Below are 19,523 nucleotides of genomic sequence, written 5' to 3' on the forward strand. Positions count from 1 at the left end.
TGCCTGTTAAACTTCTATTCTTCCAGCACTGTCAAGTGATAAAGGAAATGTGTTCTAGCTCTTTTTTTTCTTTTGTGCTCCATGGTTACCCTGGGAGATAGGAGCTAACAGGTCTCAATATCAAATGACAGCAATTACTTTCTCTGAAAAACACAATGTTAAAACCACAGGCCCCAAATGGTGTCACTGAGGCCAAGTCCCCAGACTGGGGCTTAATATCTGATTGTAGTTTAAACAGTGTGGTTTTAACCAGTCAGTCAGGAATTCTGTGGATCAGCGAGGAGTCTGCCACATGAGTCCTCTCCATCCCCCACAAGAAGATGAAGTGATCTGCATAAGACTTCCTGCTCTTCCACTAAGGGAAAGTGACTACTTGGAACAATCCTTTTGCTAATAACCTACTTGCCCAACTCTCCTTTTCACCTTCCATTTTTTTTTTTTTTTAAGTTTTATTTAAGTAATCTCTATACCCAATATGAGGCTCAAACTCATGACCCCAAGATCAAAAGTCACATGCTCTCTCAACTGAGCCATCCAGCCAGGTGCCCCAAAACCTTACATTTTGGACCACTCCTGGGAGCTCCCCTCTACTGGCTAAATGAGATGCTGCCCAGTTCCTTTAATAAAGCCAATTAGATCTTCAAGTTTACTAGGTTTGTTTTTTTAACAGATTTGGTGGCAGCGCTGAGATCTGAAGCAAACATCTATTGGCTTTTGGGGACAATGAGAAACACAGGTGTGGCACCCTGCAAATGCTGAGAGTTCACTTTCTTGTCATTTGAGGGCCTTTGGTAAGTCAGTTTCAGCTCTTTTTGGGTTCAAGCCACCCATCTAATTGGCTTTCCAGTCCAGGGTTAATGAATCAGTCTAGACTAACAAAGAAGGCTCTAATGGACTTAACCCTTGGTTCAGTCTACAATTCCACATTGGAATCCTTCCCCCAGTTACTGGGGTTTACTGGTTTAGTCCTTTCCTCATTTCTAGTCCATAGTCCCTGAATGAAGTCTGCTTGAGTTCAGTTTGGGAACTGCTGGTGGTGTGCATGGCCTTCTCTTGGACAGTCTGCAGTGACATATTTTGGTTACTGCTGGTTGTGTTGAGGCATATGTTTGTCTTGTTTTGTGTAAATAAAGGCCTTTAACTTTTCACAAGCAAAATAACACATCACAGTGTTTCGACTCCCCTAAGTTTAAAGGATTTATACCAGGATGCTTTTCTGATTCAGGATTCACTCCTTTTGGCCAATCCCTATTTCCCTGTTTAGGGATAAATATATAAATGAGACTATGATTAAGAACTTCTCCTTAATTCCTAAATTATTACAAAATTTGCTGCTAAAAAAAACAGCAGCCCAACAGATCCTTAGATTCTGTAGCCAAAGTTGTCCTTGATAATAGCATAGCTCTTGATTATTTTTTTGCTGAGCAAAGCGGTGTCTATGCTCTGGTGACCACCTGCTATGCCTAGAGCAACTTTTCTGGGGAAGCTGAAACTCAGTTACGAAAGATCAAAGAACAGGTTGCTTGGCTTAAAAAGATGATTCCTTCCAGTCTCTCTGACTTGTTTGATTTTGACTGGTGCTAATGGACCGTCCTCCCCTATCCCCAGGATCCATAACCCCTCTCCTTAGCTCAGGATGTCATGTAAGCTTCATGTTGCCTGTTGGGATTTCATGTCTGTGGATTCCCCATGTCCATATGAAACCAAATTTGATTTTCTCCTGTTAATGTGTCATGTCAATTTGATTCTTGATCCAGCTAGAAGAACCCTGAAGGGCAGAGGACATTCTTTCTTCCTGACAGTTGGCATAAACAGCAGGATGCTTTAAACTCACTGGATACCACTCTCCCCCGGCACTGCTGCAGCAGAGAGATCCTTGGGAAATCTGACATATAGCCAGCAGAGGGTAAGATTTCTTATCATGTGTATCTCCTGGAATCTCTATGGAATCTGAGTCAAGAGCAAGAGTGGTGAGAACCCTTTTTCTAAATGAATTTGAGCGGGAGAAAATATTTGTGGAACTAGTTCCTTGTGCTTAATGACTGTTGGTAAATTAAGTAGAGTACTCCTTGGTTACGGATCCATTTCATCCCAGGGACTGTCTTTGTTTTCCTGTGTCTTTTATGTCATTTGTCATACATGAGGTAAAGGCTGTTGCTAAGGGACATCTTGGAAGCCACAAAATTGGTGGGCACAGCCTTGGCACTTAAAAGCCAGCAGAGTGCTTGCCACCTAGCTCAAAGACTCCCATGCTAAGATAAGTTGGTCCTGGACAGCTTAGATTGACATAGGTCACTTGCCAACTTCCAGAAAACTTCTGTGCAACAAGGTAGACTGTAAAACACACAATCCATAGCATAAGGCTCCCAGGTATTAGTGTTGTTCCAAGAGACCCCCACGGCTTAGCTACAAGAAAAACTGGATGGTTTTTTCCCTTTTGTCTTATTCTAGGTCTTCAGAGCTTGGCTTTGTGACCACTGAGAATATTCTTTTTGGTGTCCACTATCCAGAGGGTACACCTTGATGGCCAGTTGAATAGATGGGTTCTGACCCTGTCTAGCTATGCCCCTCTCAGCAGAGGTTCTTATGAGAGGTCCCAGGCCATAGGGACCTTTGTTGTTAGTGCTGGAAAATCCCATTCCTAAGTGGCACCTGCCTGGTGTCAAAGATTAGTGGTTTTGTGACAGGAGTCTCACATTTTTGTGGGAGATCAGAGACACGGTTTTCATTGCATTATCCTTAATACCTGTGCAATGAAGGCCTTTGTTTCCTTAGATTAATTTTGGGAGTAAACTTTCGGATCACGGGAGCTACATTATCTCCACCCTTCTCTGGATGCCTCTTGTGGCTTTGGTTAAGCCATTAAAGGCTTATTGATTTGAGTTACTACTGATAGATCTTATTTGTCAATGCCTCGACAATGGATCCTTTAAATTGGCTATATATATATATTTTTAATCTTATTATGTTAATCACCATACATTACATCATTAGTTTTTGATGTAGTGTTCCATGATCCATTGTTTGCATAGAACACCCCGGCTTCATTCAATATGTGCCCTCTTTAATACCCATCACCAGGCCAACCCATCCCCCCACCCCTCTAGAACCCTCAGTTTGCTTCTCAGAGTCCATAGTCCCTCATGGTTTGTCTCCCCCTCCAATTTTCCCTTCCTACTATCTTCTTTTTTTTTAACATATAATATATTATTTGTTTCAGAGGTACAGGTTTAAAAATACCTATTTTATAGAGAGCTCTCAATTGTATTAGTATAATGGCTAGCCTTAGGGACTCCCCTGACAAGATGAAGAGAAATCAGACTTCAGACAAAAATCAATGTCCATATCCAACATAAATGTCCCTTCTTAAAATCCAGCCTCATCTGTTTGTTTTCATTCCCATTTCCCTTCAGGATTTCACAGAGAACTCTGGCCTAATCTCTAGGTTAAAAGTATACATGTTGCTCATATAAATGCTGAAAGCCAGAAATGTTAACCAAAGCACCCAAGACTGGCAGTAAGGCTCTCTTTGCTCCCATCTTCCAGGGCTCTGGAATCAGGCTCTGCCAGCTTCAGGCATTCCTATGCAATGTCCTTTAGAAGTAGATCCTAGACCATCTGCCACAAAAGAAATTGTGTTCCCCGGACAGCAGAAAATCTTTTAAATTGTAAAGGCTTTTACCTCTACTTTCAGACAATCCTACCAAATTTAGACTATTCACAGTTCCCCCTTTGGAGAGGAACAATGACCAAAATTTCTCCTAGACCCTCCTACAAATGGTTTGTGAAATGCCAATACTCAGGGGCTAACAGAAAAGCCAAGGGTGAACTGTATACCCAGTAAAAAGGCTTTTGTTAAAGTGCTTCAGAAAGATTTTACAAAGGCATAAAGTTTCTGATTAAAATTTTAGTTAAAAATCTGATATAAAGCAAATTTAGTTAAAAAAACAGGCCAAGCCCCTGATATTCATGCCATAATCCAATTTTGTGGGAATTAGTAACAACTGTCTTTGTCTTACAAATCTCTATAAAACCAGAAATGCAATTCTAGAAACAAATCAAAGCCCACCTATGCCTCTCACAATGTCTATAGATATTTTAAAAGATCAGGATATTGGTACAAAATTGTCCTGCACTTAAGAAAAAATGCCAAATCTTAAATAGCAATCTGAAACTCTGAAGGAAAAAAGTTTGTTTTGCAGTCTTTCACTGTCCCTTGAAATTCTTAGATCTTTAAAATGTAAACACAGCCCACAACTGCCTGTGACTGAAAATTAAAACGGCAAACTTCTAAAAGGGTTCTTGTGCCCAGACTCTAGCACCTTTGATAACAAGCAGATATGTTCTATCTCCACCTTAATAATCTCTCCATACCTTTGGGATGTAAATTTTCCATCCCCATCATCTCTAGGATTAAAGAGCCCTTGTTTGAAATACCAATGTTAGGGAGAAGTTTTTCATGGAGGGGTGGGGGGGAGTATTTGGAAATCCGGCCTTTAATGTCCTCTAGACAAGTATGAATAAAAACAAAAGTTATAAAGACAAGTGCTTGTAAGGACTGGGTGGTCCAAAACTCAGAAAGTTAGAGACTAACTTTAGTATTGTTGGTTAAAGACACGTCTACTATGCATGTGTTTACTAAGAGTTAAATATGTTCATGTTATCTCTTTTGCAAAACTTACCAGAAAATAAACTTAGGACAGTGGTTGACTTTATTGCCTCATGAAGTTTTATGGGTGGTCTGAACATAATTCTTAAGAACAAGTAAATAAACATAAAAAAAGGTTTCTTTTTTTGTTTGTAGTGTAAACTTTTAAATGTCTTCCAAGATCTTTGGTAACCTTGAAACTTTAATGTTCTGCTAAGTTAAATATCGAATTAAGATAAATTCATTAAATTATCTATTTTTGTCTTATAGAGAAATTAAAGATAAATTTGGATGTTAGAAAATGTTTTGTGCTTTGCTATGAAGCACATGTTTCTAAAAATTATGAACAGTTCACAACTGTTTACTACATAGTTTTCACTAGAAACTAGTTTCTAAGAGTTAAGGATTCTAATGTAATTACGACTAGAAATAAGGGAAACAACACTATATGCAGGGAAAGTATGAGGAATACAAACTGTGCACTAAAACTGCAGTATGCAACCAATGTTGGCCTTATCTGACTTGATGTCTCAAGTGACCTCAAGGAGAAATCAAACAGGTAGAAACAGAAGATCAGTTAAGCAGAGGCATGCAAGCAATATTTTCAAATAATCAGATATGAGAGAAACATAATGTATTAAGATGACCTATGGGTCTTTGTAGTTACGAAAGGGAGGGGGTATATGTGCTTGTGAGCAGTTCTTCAGAGCAGTATGAAAGACGGTCTCCCAGGCTTTAGTCCTTGGTAAGACAAAAAAAGCATTTACCAACCTATTTTGAGGTTGGTTTTCTTTCAGTTGACAAAATACAGTTTTGCTGAACAAAAAGATAATAATTTTGTCCTAAAGTGAGGGTGGTTATTTAAAGAGAGAAAACTTAGGACAAAACCTGAATGTAAAAAATAAAGCTGTAGGTTTATGAACAATAATTTTAGAAAAGAATAGGATGAATTTAAGTAAATAATTTTCTTGAACTACTGGTCTGCTCTTAATAAGAAATTGTAAACAAAGCTTTTCTTTACCTTTATAAAGTCATCTGCCGAGAAAACAAGGATTCTTTGGCTATCTTTGAGGACTTAAGAAAACTGAGTCTTAATATTGAAAGAGCTAAATTTTGCTCACAAGGATGTAACCATTTCTATTTGCCTTTGAAATCTTTTATTGTCACTTTGGTTAAATAATTAAATGCTATTTCATAATAATTAATCAAATGTTCAAACCTTTTAAATATTTTTTTAATATACTTCCAAAAATCAAACCCTAAAATTTTTGGATCATAATCTAACATTTAAGATTTTGTGAAAATTTGGTATAGTAAACTGCAGTGGAAGCACTGTCAAAGTGACACCAAACCCTCTTAGATTGTGTTTGTATAGACATGTTAATAAAGTAAGTGAAACTCCTAAAAATCTGGTATCTTGGTATGTTACCTTGAAGTGTTGTATAATACAGAAAAAACTGAATTATCAACTGCATTGTAATGAATTCTAATCAGATCTATAACCACGGTCATCTTTAAGTTACTGTTTTACTCTGATGCTAATGCAAATGTCTTCAGTGAGACTCATGTAAAGAACTCTGAGTACAAGTTTCCAATAATCTTAAGATCATAAAACTGAACCAGGTAAGAATTTCTGAACTAGTAAAAAAACCAGATTTAGGCAGAACAAGAATAAATCGGACTGAATGAACTGAGAATTATTTTTATGACTTTGAAACACTGCTGACTTTTTAAAATGTTTTGTTTTTCCAGATTGTTTCTTAAGCTAACTGATTCACAGCAATTTAAAACATTTATCTTTTTCTCCCTATCTGATCCCTCCAGCATTCAGAAACCCAGGGAGTATTCTGTTTTCATGGAAGTTTACTTAATTTAAATAAGAATCTATTCTCCTTGTAACAGGACACAATGGGAAAATTGGTTATATGATCAAGGCTTTGAACGGAATGTCCTATTTTAGACATAGATTTACACAGACTCAGATATTACCAGACAGCTTTAAGGACTTTATGGAGCCTATAAAGCTTCCTTGGAAATAACTATTGCTTACAGAGTTCCCAGCAGCTTTACCAGGTGAGTAAAGAAGATCATTTCCTGGCCAATGCAGGAACCTAGAGAAAAGAAGAATTCACCCAAATCTATAGGTACTGCAGGTGAAGTCTGATGGCAAGTAGTTGAGAGGCTATTGAAAATTTAATCTGGAGATTTCTTAGGAATAGTTCCAGGAAAGCAGGTTTAAAGAGCCTATATGGTCAACTGCTATTCTTGCTGCACTTATGTAAATTAATCAGGCCAAGTTTTTTTAAAACCGAACTTATTTTGCAAACTAGCATCAATTTGGTTATCTTTGGTGGAAATGGTGATTACAGAAAAGAAAAACACACCCCTGTGTATTAGATTTTAATACTGCTCATCAAAAACTAGACTAGATCCAGATTACCTCTAGTTTTCTCCAAACTCTTTAAACTCGTATTTTCAATTTTTCTCCTACCTTTCTGACTTGGAATCATTTGAGAACTAAAACTGCCCTTTTCCCTGAAGCCCTGCAAACCAAATAAAAACAACTTGAGGTAACCTTCAGAAAAATCACACTACCTCACATCTAGACAACCTGTATGCCTGTTGTTCTAGGGGCCACTTGAAAGATCAGAGACATGTGGACTATGAACCAGGAAAATCTGTCAGACTGTCATTGCCTGCTCCCACTCCAGCTGAAGATGCGTCCAGCCTGACATCTACAAGTCATGGCTAGCTACCCTCAGAACTCAGAAAAATTAACGAAACAGAACACCTGATTAGTTATTTAATTAAATCACAGGCCTAACTTTGAGAATATACCTGCATCATGGCCTCCTGAAATGAGATTATACCTGAGCTGATCTATTGCCAGTACTAAAAGACTGGTTCAACAAGATGGAACAATCTACCAGGGCTCAACTTTAAATGTGTGAAACTTCAAGTGCCAAGGGCAGGTTGCCCCAAGATAGGCCACTTTGCCTGTGAATGTTACTTTGACTTAAAAGCAGTCAAAACCCAGCAGATTTAGGAAAAGCTCCTTACCTCCTCATCAACTAAGTTTACATTTACAGAAAGGACAGCCTATACAGAGCTATTAACTGAGATTCCTCTTTACCTAAGACGCTTATTTGTGTAACAGCAACCTTTATTTTCCAAACATCTCCTCTCACCTTCCTGCCAATGGCTGTCCTTCCCTTTATATCCGCCGACCCCCTACCCCCCCAATCCTTTGCTCAGGATGTCATATAAGCCTCACATTGCCTGAATGTCTTTGGAATTTCACGTCTGTTTTCTCCTGTTAATCTGTCTCATGTCAATTTCTTAGACCAGCTAGAAGGGCAAAGGACATTCTGCCTCCCTGATAATACCAGAGAAAACAACAACAAAATAGTGGGAACTGAGAGCAGCACTAATGCCTTAAATTTTGATCACATTTTTCAATTAAGCTGAGATTGATCACATGGGGGAATTGTTAAACCACAGGCCCCAAATGGCATCACTCAGGCTTATTCTGCAAACCAGGGCTTAATACCTACATTAACTGCAGTTTCAAACTTTCCCAGAAATGTAGTCTTAACTGAACAAACAGGGAATCTTCTGATTAGTGATAATGGGTCTGCCACATGGGCCCTCTCCCTTCTCCCAGAGGGTAAAAGACCCCTTGTTTTTATCCTCATGGGAAAGTGACCTTGCCTGCAACAATCCTTTTCTTTTGCTAGTAACTTTCTTGCCCCACCTTCCTTCCTATAATGTACAATGCATTGAGCTTCCATTCCCTCTACATGCTAAATAAGAGGCTGCGCAAATTGTTTAAAAAAGCTAATTACATCTTCAGCTTTACTATACTGAATTTTGTTTTTTTAACAAGATAGCGAATTGCCTTACCTGCAAGGTAACGAATTGTCTCAAGCTTGTTAGACTCCATCAGTGTTTTCAAAGAAGCAATTTCAGTGTCAATTTTATTACTGGTCTCGGAAATAATACTTCTGGTTTTGGTATCCTGCAGTAAATAAAAATGAGACAAATTCTGTCCCTATATATTATGGACAAAACATTTACATTAGAAACCCTTACTTAGGGCTAACTTTGTATTGCAAGGGTCTTAATTGGGGAAACAGTAAAAGCACAGTGACAGAAAAAACATGAACATTACAAACGGACAAAAAGAATATTCAATTTTTGATATTTGGAGATTATTATTAATTTCTTTGGATTATCTTATTTTGGGTACATTCTACTAAAAGCCTCATAGTAAAAAATTTGAGACCTAAAATATATGATAATAAACTAAGAAGGTAAACTAGGAAGGAAAGGAAAAAGTTTTAGTCCTAGAACTATAAACACTTTGTGTATAAAATCTTTAGGACATCACAGTTAAAACTTTTGCACAATTTAAAGAAAAAACTCACCCAGATTTATAATGTGAACTGGCAGCAGTATTAAAGGGAATGGCAGAAATGCTTTTGTTGTGTAACACCAGGGAGAGAGATAAGATGGCATATGGAGCTTAGAAATAAGCTCTGGAGAATTTGATTTCCTTGTTTATCTCTTTTGTCTGGCCAAGAAAAGAACAGAATAGAATACCTGGAAAGACAAATGAGACCTTCCCTTCTATTTAATAATTAAGAAAGAGTGATGTCTCGGGGCACCTGGGTGGCACAAACTGCCGACTCTTGGTTTTGGCTCAGGTTGTGATCTCAGGGTCATGAAACAGCCCTGCCTGTGGCTCTGAGCTCAGCACAGAGTCTGCTTAAGACAGTCTCCCTCCCTCTCCTCGTGTTCTTTCTAAAATAAATAAAAACAACAGCAAAAAAGAGTGATGTCTCTTCTGTTAGAATGTAGACCAAATGGCTTTTAACTTGTAGGCTGAGTCAAAAAGCTGGGTTTTACTCAAGCTATAGAGATTAAACATGGATTACAATTTAGGATTAGGAGAAGGTAAACAGTTGTAGAGTATGGAGTTCAGAATCCAGGGTCACATTCTGGCTCGACCACTTATTAGCTATGTGACTTTAACTTCCCTGTGTCTCATTTTCCAAATTGGTAAAATGGGACTAAAGAGGGCCTACTTCAGAGGCTGATAAGGAGAATTAACAGAAGTAAAGCAAGTAAAACAGTATCTGATACATAATAAGCATTCAATAAATATTTACTGTTAGTCTCTGCCTTCATTTAAATGCTAATTGTGAATCCTTGCTTGCTTGCAAAAAATAGTTCCTTTGTATATACAAATAATTTAGTTACAAAATATGTTACCTGGATTCTGACAGAAATCACAGTTCAGGTACAGGGCATGAGAGCAGTATAAAAGACATTTTTACATACTAGTTTACCTTGCTGGTAAATTCTGTGGTTGCTTCCATAAGTTTCTTTTCTTGATCTGTAAACTAAAGGATATGATGAATCAAGAGGTTAAAAAAAAAGACCAGAAGGAATAATAAAGGAATTAAGTTACCAAGAAAACACATTTAGAAGCACATTACCATATCAGTTACTCTGCTTCTTTCTAGGTTGATGTCCAGTTTATTATCTGCTCTGATTTGACTGGTTTCATTCTTTAAAGAAAACCAAAATATTAAAAAAGAAATCTCATAATGTTTGTTCTGAAATTAGTAAAATATTCTAAAGTGAGAAAAGTACTTAAACTTACTATCAGTTGCTGCTTAACTTGTTCCAATTCAGTTTTCATTTTCTAGGTATAAAAAAATCACATGCAATTGCCATTATACCAAACACAACAAATCTGAAACCCTGCATTAGCAAAAACTGGACGATCTCTACACATTTCTAATTAACCATTAACTAAAACTACACAAAAAAGGAAAGTAGTATTTCATCATATTCAAAAAATTCTTATGAATTTTACAATACAAAAAAAGTATCTGTTCTACTTAATTTTTAAACCATGACTGATATTCTAAATTTAAAAATATTTAAGCTAGCGATCAAAATTCCAACTGAAGTACAGAAAGTTTTCTAATTTTAACTGACAAAAGTTAGCACAGAATCATATAAAATGGAAAATGTCACATTACTTTAAATTCTGAGAACATTATATTGAGCTATATGAGAAATTTTATAATAATAAATATAGAGCTCAAAGATTTTCCCTTCCATGTGACTTTTACATGTGTAAGGTACAACCCTTAATCTTTGGTCAAGAAACCATAATTTATATATAGAAACATTAGTTATGGTTAAACATGTAGTATACTTTGATCTAAAACCTTGATAATTATTGATTGACCACATAAAATCATTATTTGGTCCTATTCGTCACCAAGTGGAATACATGTGAAATCAGTTATTTTATTAGTAATAAACCGAAACTTGTATCACCTGATTCTCTGCTCTCAGATTTGCAAATTCACTTTTTTCTAGGATGACCATGTCTTTCCTGATGGAGTCCAAATGAGACATTAGTTGTTGTACTGTTATTTCCTGGAAAGCAAAATTAAAATAACCTAGTGATATAGAATGCCATCACCTTATACAGAATTGTTTTCATGGAATGTAAAATAATCTGTTGTTATGCTATAAGGTATAATGTTTCTTGGCTAACTAAACAAAACCAAGCCATGTGAAAACCACATATCAAAATGAAAAGGAGGTTCCAGTCCGAGGTTGCCAGATAGGAAGACCCTGAACTCACCTCCTCCATGGACACACCAAATCTACACCTATTTATAAAGCACTTCCTCCTGAAGAACAACACAGAGCTAACCAAACAGCTTCTGCACAGCAAAAGATGTATCACATACAAAAAGGCAAGACAGAGACACAGTCATGAAGGGAACCCCCAATCCCGACACTGAGAGCCACGGTGGGAGTGATAGTACTGAATGACCATGAGCAGATCTGTCTGCCCTGGGATACAGAAAAAACAATGAGGCTTCAAAGGGTAACTAGAATATAAAAGATCCTGCCCCAGAACTCTGCCAAACAGTGCAGGAGCTCAGCAGGTATTTTCTGCTTCAGAGGGGATGGTGAACATCACTGTTTATCTTCCCCATCCACCTTGAGAGCACAGACGCGAGCAGACACCACAGCTGGCCTACCACCTCAGCAAGCACTAGGCCCCTGGCCCAAACCAACACAGTGTCTGTGAAGGTGGCCCCAGCAGAGACCACACCAGAACACCCACGGTCAGTGTTCACAACAGCTGACTCGCCAAGGTGGCACATGTGCAAAGCACCCCAGAATAACCCAGGCCCCCACCACTTCACCTCCAGATAACTTGCCAGGATACCCCCAGTTAAGAGCATCCCAGGACTTTCCAAATTAGCTCACACCCAACCAGGGTGCCACCTGCACGAAGGGTCTTGGGAACCGCTGGCCCAGGCTCACTTAAACTTAAGCTGTCCTGCCAGGGCACTAGCTCCACGAAGAGCCCCAAGCTGCCTAGAATGAAACCTCTTCAGCTTCAGCTGTCTTATCAGGCGAGAACCCTGGGACTGCCTCCAGACAATACCCACTATAGCACCAGCTCTCTGGCCAGGGTGCAATCTACATGGAGAGCTGTGAGACTGTCCAGGCCTGTACCTGGCCTGTACCTGCTTTGGTTCTGTACATCCCACCAAAATGGCCCTAACACGAGGTGCCCCAGGATCTAAGCCTCCGACATCCACACATTCAGAAAGCCAGCCAAAGTCACCAGGCACACATCCTCCACAGGGGATGACTACACAATATCACTCTATTTTGGAAAAGTAGCTGTTGCATGTAATTCACAGAAACAAAGTAAAGCAAGAGGAGGAGACAAAGGAGTCTGCTTCAGACAAAACCAAAACCTCAGAAACAGGACTAAATAGAATGGAAATAAGAAATATGCTCGATAAATAGTTCAAAATTATGGACATAAAGATGCCCACTGGATTGGACATTGGGGTTGATAAACTCAGTAAAAACTTGAACAAAGAGACAGAAAATTAAAAAGAACCAATCAGAGTTGAAGAACACAATAAATGAAAGATGAACTAAAGGGAATCAACAGATTAGAGGATAGAAAAGAGATTAGTAATATGGAAAAGAGGGCAATGGAAAGAACCCAAGCTGAACAGTAAAAAGGAAAAAAAAAAAGGGATAGGTTAAGGGATCTCTTGGACAACATCAAGCAAAAAAACATTTGCATTATAGGGGTCCCAAAAGAAGAAAAGGAAGAGAGGGGCAGATAAGTTATTTGAAGACACGATAGATGAAAACCTCCCTCACTTAGGGAAGGAAACAGACCTCCAGGTTCAAGAAGTGCAGAGGAGTACTAAAGATGAACCCAAGGAAGTCCACACCACAAATAGTAATGAAAATGTCAAAGATAAAAGGGAGAAATTTAAAACCAGAAAGAGAGAAACAATGAGTTATATACAAAGGAAATCCAAGACTATCAGCTGATTTCCCTGCAGAAACTATATAGGCCAGAAGGGACAGTACGATATATTAAAAATGCTTAAGGTTGTAAAAACCTACAACCTGAATCCTCTACCCAGCAAGGTTATCATTAGGAATTGTTCAGTTTTCCAGACAAAATTTTAAAAAGTTCATCACCTTTAGAAGCCTTATAAAAAATACAAAATGATTTCTTTGAGGGGAAAAGAAGAGGTCAAATTAGAAGAAAATTATGAAATGAAAAACTTTCATGAGTAAAAGCAAACAAAGGTAGTACAGCAAACACTTAAAAAGTGAGTCTGAAGATTAAAGATAGAGGTAGTAAAGTCAATTATATTCAAAAATCAGTTAAGGGGATTCACAAACTAAAAAGATACGAAATATGACAACATATACATAAAATGTGGAGGGGGTAGATAAAAATGGGTTTCTTTTAGAATGTGTTTGAACTTAAGTAACCATCAACTTAATATAGACAGCTAAGTACTCAGGATGTCATATATGAACCTTATGGCAACCACAAACCTAAAACCTGCAAGAGATACACAAAAAATAAAGAGAAAGAAGGCTAAGCAAAACACTAAAGAAAGTCATCAATCACAAGGAATGAGAGCAAGAGACCAAGAAAGGAATGGAGAAGAACTACAAAAGCAACAAAATGGCAAAAAGAACATATACATCAATAATTAAATTAAATGGTCTAAGTGTTCCAATCAAAAGACACAAAGCGACAGATTGGATAAAAAAAGACCCATCTACGTGCAGTGTACGAGAGACTCACCTTAGTACTAAAGAAACATACAGACTAAAAGTGAAGGGATGGAAAAAGATACCCTATGCAAACTGATGGCGGGGGGTGCAGCAAGCCAGAGTAGCAGTAATTAAATCAATAAAAATAGACTTTAAAACAAAGACTAACAACAAACAAGGGCATTACATGATAATAAAGGGATCAATCCAACAAGAGGATATAACAATTATAAATATCTATGCACCCAACACTGGAGCACCTAATAATGCATAAAGGAAATATTAATAGATAAAGGGAGAAACTGACAGTAATATGATCCTGAGAGACTTTAATACCCCACTTACAACAATGGATAGATCATACAGAATAAAAATAAATAAGGAAACAGTGGTCTTTCAACCAACATATTAGACCAGATGGACATACCCCCAAACAACAGATTATACATTCTTTTCAAGGGAACACATAACAACATTCTCCAGAACAGGTCACATGTGAGGCCACAAAACAAGTCTCACTAAATTTAGTAAAACTGAATTCATAGTAATCTTTTCCAACTGCAACAGTATGAAACTAGAAATAAATCGCAAGAATAAAAGTGGAAGAAACAAACACATGGAGGTTAACAACATGCTATGAAACAACCAATGGGTCAATAAAGAAATCAAAGAGGAAATAAAAAAATACATGGAGACAAATGAAAATGAAACACAATGGTTCAAAATCTTTGAGACACAGTGAAAGCAGTTCTAAGGAGATACATAGTGAAACAAGCCTACCTCAAGAAACAAAAAAAATTCCGAGTAAATAATCTAACCCTACATGTAAAGAAACTAGAAAAAGGAACAGAATAAACCTAAAATTGGTAGAAGGAAGAAAATAATAAAGATGAGAGTAGAAATAAATGAAATAGACACTAAAAAACCAATAGAAATAGAATAATGAAACCCAGAGCTGGTTCTTTGAAAAGATAAACAAAAGTGATAAACTTTTAGCCAGACTCATCAAGAAAAAAAGGAGGAAGACACAAAATAAAAAATGAAAGAGGGTAAGTAACAACTGACACCACAGAAATACAAAAGATTAGAACAGAATACTACAAAACTACATGCCGCGAAATGGACAACCTAGAAGAAATACATAAATTTCTAGAAATATGTAAACTTTCAAAACTGAATCAGGAAGAAATAGAAAATCTGAACATACCAATTACTAGTAATGAAATTGAACTGATAATCAAAAAACCCCCAACAAACAAAAGTCCAGGACCAGATAGATTCACAGTGAATTCTACCAAACATTTAAGCAAAAGTTAACACCTCTTCTCAAAATATTCCAAAAAATAGGACAGAAAACTTCCAAATCCATTCTATGAGGCCGGCATTACCCTGATACCAAAACCACCCGTCAAAAACACTACAAAAAAAAAAAAAAAACAGGCCCGTATCTACGATAAGCACAGATGCAAAATTCTCAAAAAATATTAGCAAACTGAATTCAACAATACATTAAGAGGATCATTTACCATGATCAAGTTTGATTTATTCCTGGGATGCAAGGATGGTTCAGTATTCACAAACCTATCAATGTGGTACATCACATTAACAAGAGGAAGGATAAAAACCGTATGATCATCTTAACAGATGCAAAGAAAAGCATATGACAAAATATAGCATCCATTCATGATAAAAACTCTCAATGTGGGTGTAGAGGGAACATACCTCAACATAATAAAAGCCATGTATGACAAACCCACAGCTAATGTGATACTCAATGGTGAATAATGGAGAGCTTTTCCTTTAAGATCAGGAACAAGATGAAGATGTCCACTCTCACCAGTTTCATTCAACACAGTACTGGAAGTCCTAGCCACAGCTATCAGACAACAAAAAGAAAAGGCACAGAATTGGTGAGGAAGGACAACTGTCACTATCTGCAGATGACTTGAAACTATACAAAGAAAATCCTAAAACTATACACAGAAAACCTTAAGCCCCAAACTCCACCAAAAAAACCCTATTAGGAGTAATAAATGAATTCAGTAAAGTTGGAAGACAGAAAATTAATACCCAAAAATCAGCTGCATTTCTATATACTAGTAACAAAGTAGCAGAGAAATAAACAATTCCATTTACAATTGCACCAAAAAGAATAAAATACCTAGGACTAAACCAAGGAGGTGAAAAAACTGTACTCTGAAATCTTTAAGACACTGATGATAGAATCTGAAGATGGCACACAAAGAAGGGAAAATATTCCAGGCTCACGGACTGGAGAAATTCATATTGTTAAAATGTCCATACTACCCAAAGCAATCTACAAATTCAATGCAATCCCTTTCAAAATACCAACTGCATCTTTCACAGAACTGGAACAAATAATCCTAAAATTGTATAGAATGACAAAGGACTTCAAATAGCGGTGGCAATCTTGAGAAAGAACAAAGCTGGAGGTGTCACAATTCCAGATTTCAAGATACACTATTAAGCTATTGTGATAAAAAGCCTGGTACTGGCATAAAAACAGACACACAGATCAATAGAACAGAGTAGAAAGCCCAAAAATAAACCCATGCTTGTATGGTAAATTAATCTACAACAAAGAAGGGCAAGAATATACAATGGAAGAAAAGACAATCTGGTTAGGAAATTTTGGATCAGTGTCAATGAGTCTGCCACATGGGCACACTCCATCCCCTAAGGAAAGATGAGGTTATCTGCATAAGACCCTTTGCTTTTCCCCTAAAGGACAATCCTTTTCTTCTGCTAATAACTTTCCTGCCCTACCCTCCTATAAAAACCTTCCATTTTGTACAACTCTTCAGAGCCACACTGTACTTGCCAAATGAGCTATTGTCTGATTTATGAATCATTTAATAAAGCCAAGTAGATCTTTAAATCTACTTGGTTGAGGAGTGCCTGCTGGCACAGTTGGTAGAATATGTAACTCCTGATCTTGGGGTCATGAGTTCAAGCCTCATATTGGGCATAGAGCTTACTTAAAAAAAAAAAAAAAATTACTGGGTTGAATGGTGGCAGTCAGAGAAACCGAAGCAAACTTCTTCTGGCAGCATTCAAGGAGAACGAAAAACACAGACATGGTGCCCACAAACCCTTTGAGTTCATAGTCTTTCTTGTTTCTGAGGGCTGTGGTAATTTCCTCTTGTTTCTGAGCTCGACTCTCTCTTTTGGTTTCGGTGTTTTTCAGTTCAGCTCTTGACCTGATTGGCGTTCCTTTACAAGGCAGGTCAGCTTGAAATGGCAGATGGTTATGCTGGAGCCCAGTTGAGCCGGCAGAAGGGTCTTCCAGGAGCCAAGGCTTTCAGACCACAATTCCCCATGTGGAAAATCCCAGCAAGGTTCTATGGGAATTGCTGATGGTGTACACAGGGCCCTGTGGCCAGGACACAGTACTTCCAGTATATTCAGGTGCACGTTTGTCTTGCTTTATGTAAATAAAGGCTCTTGCGAGCACGTATCTAGGAGTCCAAAAAGCCACAAAAATTGGTGGACAGAAGTCGAGCATTTAGAGGCTGTTAGACTGTTTGCCACCTCAAGAAGGTGTCATACAAAAAATAATAGCTTTGGATAATGACTGACTTTTTCAAAGATTTAATGACGTTTTTGTAAGTAATTTAAATATAATTGTTAAGAACAAGTAAATAAAAATTTTAGGTAATCTTTTTAAATAGTCTCCCTAAATCTTTTTAGTAGTGTAAAACCTTAAAGTTTTGTTAAGTTAAATTTATTAAATATCTAGATCATTTCCAAATAAGAGAAAATACTAAACCATTAATTACTAAACATAGGACAGAACTGGGATGTAGAAAAAATAATTACAGAAGGTTGAAAAAGGAATCATTAAAAAGCAATTTTAATGTGTGGTCACAAACTGGTTAAGATTAAAATAAATTTATTAAAAAAAGTTTCAATATGAAAAGTAAGCTGTTGCAAAATTAGAATTTAGTTTTCTATTAAAGGGACGACGTTTTCTTGGACTTTCGGTCTGTTTTTGGTAAGATTGTAAAAGTTCCTTTCTCTTCTAAATATTAAATTTCATAATGATCTGTTATCTTATTTAGGCAAGTGGTTTAAAATCTTTTTTGATATTTTTGGGGCTCCTGAATGGCTCAGTCATTAAGCATCTGACTCTTGATTTCGGCTCAGGTCATGATCTCAGGGTTGTGGCCCCACCTCCAGCTCTGCGCTCAGCCTGGAGTCCGCTTGTAGATTCTCTCCCTATCTCCCTTTGCCCCTCCCCCCATGCCTGCATGCTCGCTCTCTCTCTCCAAAATAAATAATTTTTAAAAATCTTTGATGGTCTTTTTGACGAATTTTTCCAAATCAAATTCTAAATGAAGTCTTTTTGACCTGGCATATTCCAAAGGATTTGTTAAACCAATCAGGCTTATTTGACATGCAAATTACATGGAAAGCATTGTCAAATAAGTAATATGAAGCCTTCTTTATATTTGTAAAACTGTGGCACGTGTGGACAAAGTCCATTCTGCTTCTGCAAAGATGGCACCTCACTGCCAGACTTTTGCCATCCTAATGTCCTTGTAACATGGCAATAGTGTACTCCTGAATCAGAAAAATTAAGATGGGTAAGTAATGGCTATAAACTGAATAAACAAGCATATGGGAAGTCTAAGACAGTGGCTTGGTTCTTCCTGGCTCCCTGACAAATCCCATCTTCCATTTTTTGCATACCTTCACACCCATGGTAGTACATTTAGATGACTCAAATTATGAATAGGTACTGGGGTGAAGACTTGCGGTCTACCAGCAAGGTCTGACCTGTTTGGTCCACAATCCTGGAAAAATTATTTTTGTTCGTTCTCAGTGGCTTCAGATCTCCTTCTGGACCCTCTGAATACCAGCAGCTGGACTTCATTCAACTGCCACTTAGTATGGGTTATCAGTGTTCTTGTTCTTGTATGTGTGTTTTCTGGATGAGATAAAGCCTTTCCTTGCTGCAAGGCTCATGCCCTCACAGTAAAAACAAAACGTAACTGTTAAAAAATGTGTTTCTCACTTGGGGTGTACTTTTCAACTACCTCTAGTGATCAAGACACTCACTTTGTTGAGTTACATCATAGGAGCCTCAGCACAAACCTTACAAGCTTCTTGGAATTCTATTAGTATACAACCTTCTGCTGATTCCCTGTTGTCTCATGCTGGTATGACCAAGCTACTGTAAATCTCTCTCTAACGTCTTATGGTCAAGCCTACCATCAGCAGGTTCTTCCTGGATCCCAATTCAAAAGAACACGTCAGTCACAGTCTAGAGCCTGGTGACAGGGTATCCTAGAATATCATCAGAGGAAGACAGCCTTCGAGGCCGGTGGACAGGGACTTTACCAAGTGCTCCTGACCACTGACAATGCTGCAAAATTAAAAGATGCTAGAGACCTCTAAATGTAATTTATGAGGAAGATAAGTACCTGACATCTTTTCCTTTACTCTGGTATTGGCCAGCGAAAATAATACCTTCATCTGTATCTCCTAGTACAGTTGCTAAAGGGGTGGTAACCTCTTTTATTTTGGGCTAAGAAAAAAATCTGTGTCCCTAACTTTTCTATTTTTTTTTTACTCTTATGTTAATCCCCATACATTACATCATTAGTTTTAGATGAAGTGTTCCATGATTCATTGTTTGTGCATAACACCCAGTGCTCCATGCAGAATGTGCCCTCCTCAATACCCACCACCAGGCTAACCC

General features: G+C 37.6%; 2 protein-coding genes across 5 annotated transcripts in view; one reads left to right on the forward strand and one right to left on the reverse strand.

Moving 5' to 3' along the window:
* ANKRD42 (ankyrin repeat domain 42) overlaps positions 1 to 3,191 on the forward strand; it is a 69,580-nt gene extending 66,389 nt beyond the window's left edge. The window contains exon 11 of the mRNA XM_081798940.1: positions 671 to 3,191. Within this exon, the coding sequence (XP_081655066.1) occupies positions 671 to 695 (25 nt within the window). The 3' untranslated portion in view covers positions 696 to 3,191. The remainder of the gene's footprint in view (positions 1 to 670) is intronic.
* CCDC90B (coiled-coil domain containing 90B) overlaps positions 1 to 19,523 on the reverse strand; it is a 34,354-nt gene that overhangs the window by 4,456 nt on the left and 10,375 nt on the right. For 3 of the 4 annotated variants that reach the window (XM_081798942.1, XM_081798945.1, XM_081798944.1), the window contains exons 4-9: positions 11,006 to 11,107; positions 10,317 to 10,358; positions 10,150 to 10,221; positions 10,000 to 10,053; positions 8,552 to 8,666; positions 6,376 to 6,759 (exon numbers count right to left, since the gene is read on the reverse strand). In XM_081798942.1, coding sequence (XP_081655068.1) covers positions 6,695 to 6,759; positions 8,552 to 8,666; positions 10,000 to 10,053; positions 10,150 to 10,221; positions 10,317 to 10,358; positions 11,006 to 11,107 — 450 coding nt within the window. In that variant the 3' untranslated portion in view covers positions 6,376 to 6,694. Of the gene's footprint in view, positions 1 to 6,375; positions 6,760 to 8,551; positions 8,667 to 9,999; positions 10,054 to 10,149; positions 10,222 to 10,316; positions 10,359 to 11,005; positions 11,108 to 19,523 lie in introns of those variants that run through there. The other variant, XM_081798943.1, reaches the window with a different exon arrangement.

This window comes from Leptonychotes weddellii, chromosome 11 (genome assembly GCF_054177405.1).
Source record: "Leptonychotes weddellii isolate Sample4059 chromosome 11, ASM5417740v2, whole genome shotgun sequence".
NCBI classification, from domain to species: domain Eukaryota; kingdom Metazoa; phylum Chordata; class Mammalia; order Carnivora; family Phocidae; genus Leptonychotes; species Leptonychotes weddellii.